Genomic DNA, 2,209 nt, shown 5'->3' with positions numbered 1-2,209 from the left:
GGGCCCCCCCCCCCCCGCCCCGTCAGAATAGGTTCCTGGGTTATGTTGTGTTGTTGTGTTGTGATCGTCTCCTTTGTGTCTGTGTATCTGCAGAATGCGAGGTTTATTCTCAGTAACGCTGCTCCTGGTCCTGGTCCTGGTCCTGGTCCTGATGGGCACCACCGAGGCCAACAAGAGAGGAAAGAGTCACAGAGGTGAGGCTTAAACAGGCAGCTGTTAGCTTAGCATGTTAGACTGCTAACATTTATAAATCAGCTGTAAACAGAGTGCAGATGAGGCTGATGGGAACATCTGATCATAAACCATGATACTCTGAATCATATCATGTTGTAATCAGCACCTGAATATACAGTACATATATATATATATATATATATATATATTTAATGTTTAAAATTTAATGTACAAAATTAGATGTTACATTTCTGGTGCCTTTTTGCTGCAGATATAGTCAGATATAGTGGACTCTGTCCTCTGTTATGAATATTGAGTCTGAGGTGCGGCTCATTACAGCTGTTGTTCTGTCATGAATCATTTTTCCGTCTTCCTCTGTTTGAACTTCATATTTCCCAGAATGCACTTGGAATGAATTAACCAGATGCACAAAGGTTAGAGAGTGAGACAAGTTCCTCATTCCTGTAGAGACAGAACGAGTCACACTGGACTGATCGGTCTGACGGGGCTGTCAGCTGATCCTCAGGTTACCAGAGTCCTGGTTATTTAGACAGACACAAAACTCTGATGAAAGTGTTCATCACTGCAACACACACTCACCTGAACCTCAGACCTGAGCCATATGTTGACCTGATTCAGTGTGACATCACTTCCTGATGCAAATGCTTCATGAGGCAGGAAAAAATTATAATGGAAATTCTAAAGAGAAACTTTTGCTTGTTGAATTCTCTGATTTTCTCTGTTCTCACCAAAATCCAAGCATCACCCTCTGCGATTGAAACATGAAGCCAAAGCCAGAAGCTGCAGTTCCTCTAACCACCACTAGAGTCTGGCTCCAACAGTGAGTCAGTCCCCATAGACTCCCATGTTAAAATGTTCAACTTTACAGCAGAAATAAACATGTTTACAGCCTGGTACACAAACTAATTTCCTCCTTCATGACACCTGTTTATATAACTCACCTGTTTACATTTTATTAAAGTTATGGAGGATTGAGGTCGTGGCCTCTTCGACTCCTCACACGCCCCTCCTCTTTGACCATTTTTAGATTAGCTGAGAGTTAGGGGGCGGAGTCAGATACTGCCAAGATGCCAACGGTGGAGCAGCTCACTCTGAGCTTCAGAAACCTGTGGGTGATATCACAGAGGTGACGTTCATCTTTATTTACAGTCTGTGCTTGAATTTCAGTTTAACACTTGGATGTACCTGCAGGTGTTATGACATCACAGCTAGCCTGGAGCCAGTGCAGTATTAAACTGACTGTGATGTAAAGTTCACAAACACTTCAGGAAACATCTGTCCAGCTGTTAAACTGTAGAAATGAAGAATGTTTACAGATTCTGGAGGAGATGAACCCTTAATTAATCTTAACGAGGTGACATCAGACTCACCTGATGATTGAAAGTAGAGTCTCTCTCTGAGGGGGACTGTAAGGACTCAGGTGTTGCTGTGACTCTGTTCCACCAGCTGGGAAACATGAGAAGTCCAGACCCGCCTCAGAGTGCTCCACTGCAGAGACTCAGTATGGGAAATGTGTCCCAGAGGACGGAGACTGTGGAGACGGACTGAGAGAGGCCACCTGTAAAGACCACACCGACAAGATCCACTGCAGGATCCCCTGCAACTGGAAGAAGGACATCAGTAAGACTCACACCTGACACCTGACACACACCTGAATCTCACCTGACATACAACTGAATCAAACCTGACACACACCTGAATAACACCTGACAGCTGACACACACCTGAATCACACCCGACAAACACCTGACAGCTGACACACACCTGAATCACACCCGACAAACACCTGAATCACACCTGACACACACCTGAATCACACCTGACACACACCTGAATCACAGCTGTATCCCACCTGACACCAAGGGCGTAGGCTTAGTCTCAACATTGGTAGGGACACAACAACCCCTCCAAACAAAAAAAGACTTTTTAAAGCCGTCAACCAAACGGCTTATTAACATATAAGATCTGAATTTACATTAGAAATGTATTTACATTTAAATAAAACTAACAGGAA

At 44.0% G+C, this 2,209-nt stretch overlaps 1 protein-coding gene across 2 annotated transcripts in view; it reads left to right on the top strand.

Moving 5' to 3' along the window:
• LOC111649345 (midkine-like) overlaps nucleotides 1-1,847 on the top strand; it is a 3,457-nt gene extending 1,610 nt beyond the window's left edge. For both annotated transcript variants that reach the window (XM_087171945.1, XM_087171947.1), the window contains exons 2-3: nucleotides 94-194; nucleotides 1,642-1,847. In XM_087171945.1, the coding sequence (XP_087028071.1) occupies nucleotides 95-194; nucleotides 1,642-1,832 (291 nt within the window). In that variant the 5' untranslated portion in view covers nucleotide 94 and the 3' untranslated portion in view covers nucleotides 1,833-1,847. The remainder of the gene's footprint in view (nucleotides 1-93; nucleotides 195-1,641) is intronic.
• The last annotated feature ends 362 nt before the right edge of the window (nucleotides 1,848-2,209 follow it).

This window comes from Seriola lalandi, unplaced genomic scaffold, assembly GCF_002814215.2.
Source record: "Seriola lalandi dorsalis isolate HSWRI2012SDOR001 ecotype SW California unplaced genomic scaffold, Sedor1 jcf7180002050485, whole genome shotgun sequence".
Classification (NCBI taxonomy): Eukaryota; Metazoa; Chordata; class Actinopteri; order Carangiformes; family Carangidae; genus Seriola; species Seriola lalandi.
The sequence above is the reverse complement of the archived record's forward strand: the minus strand, read 5'-3'. Positions and strand labels throughout refer to the sequence as shown.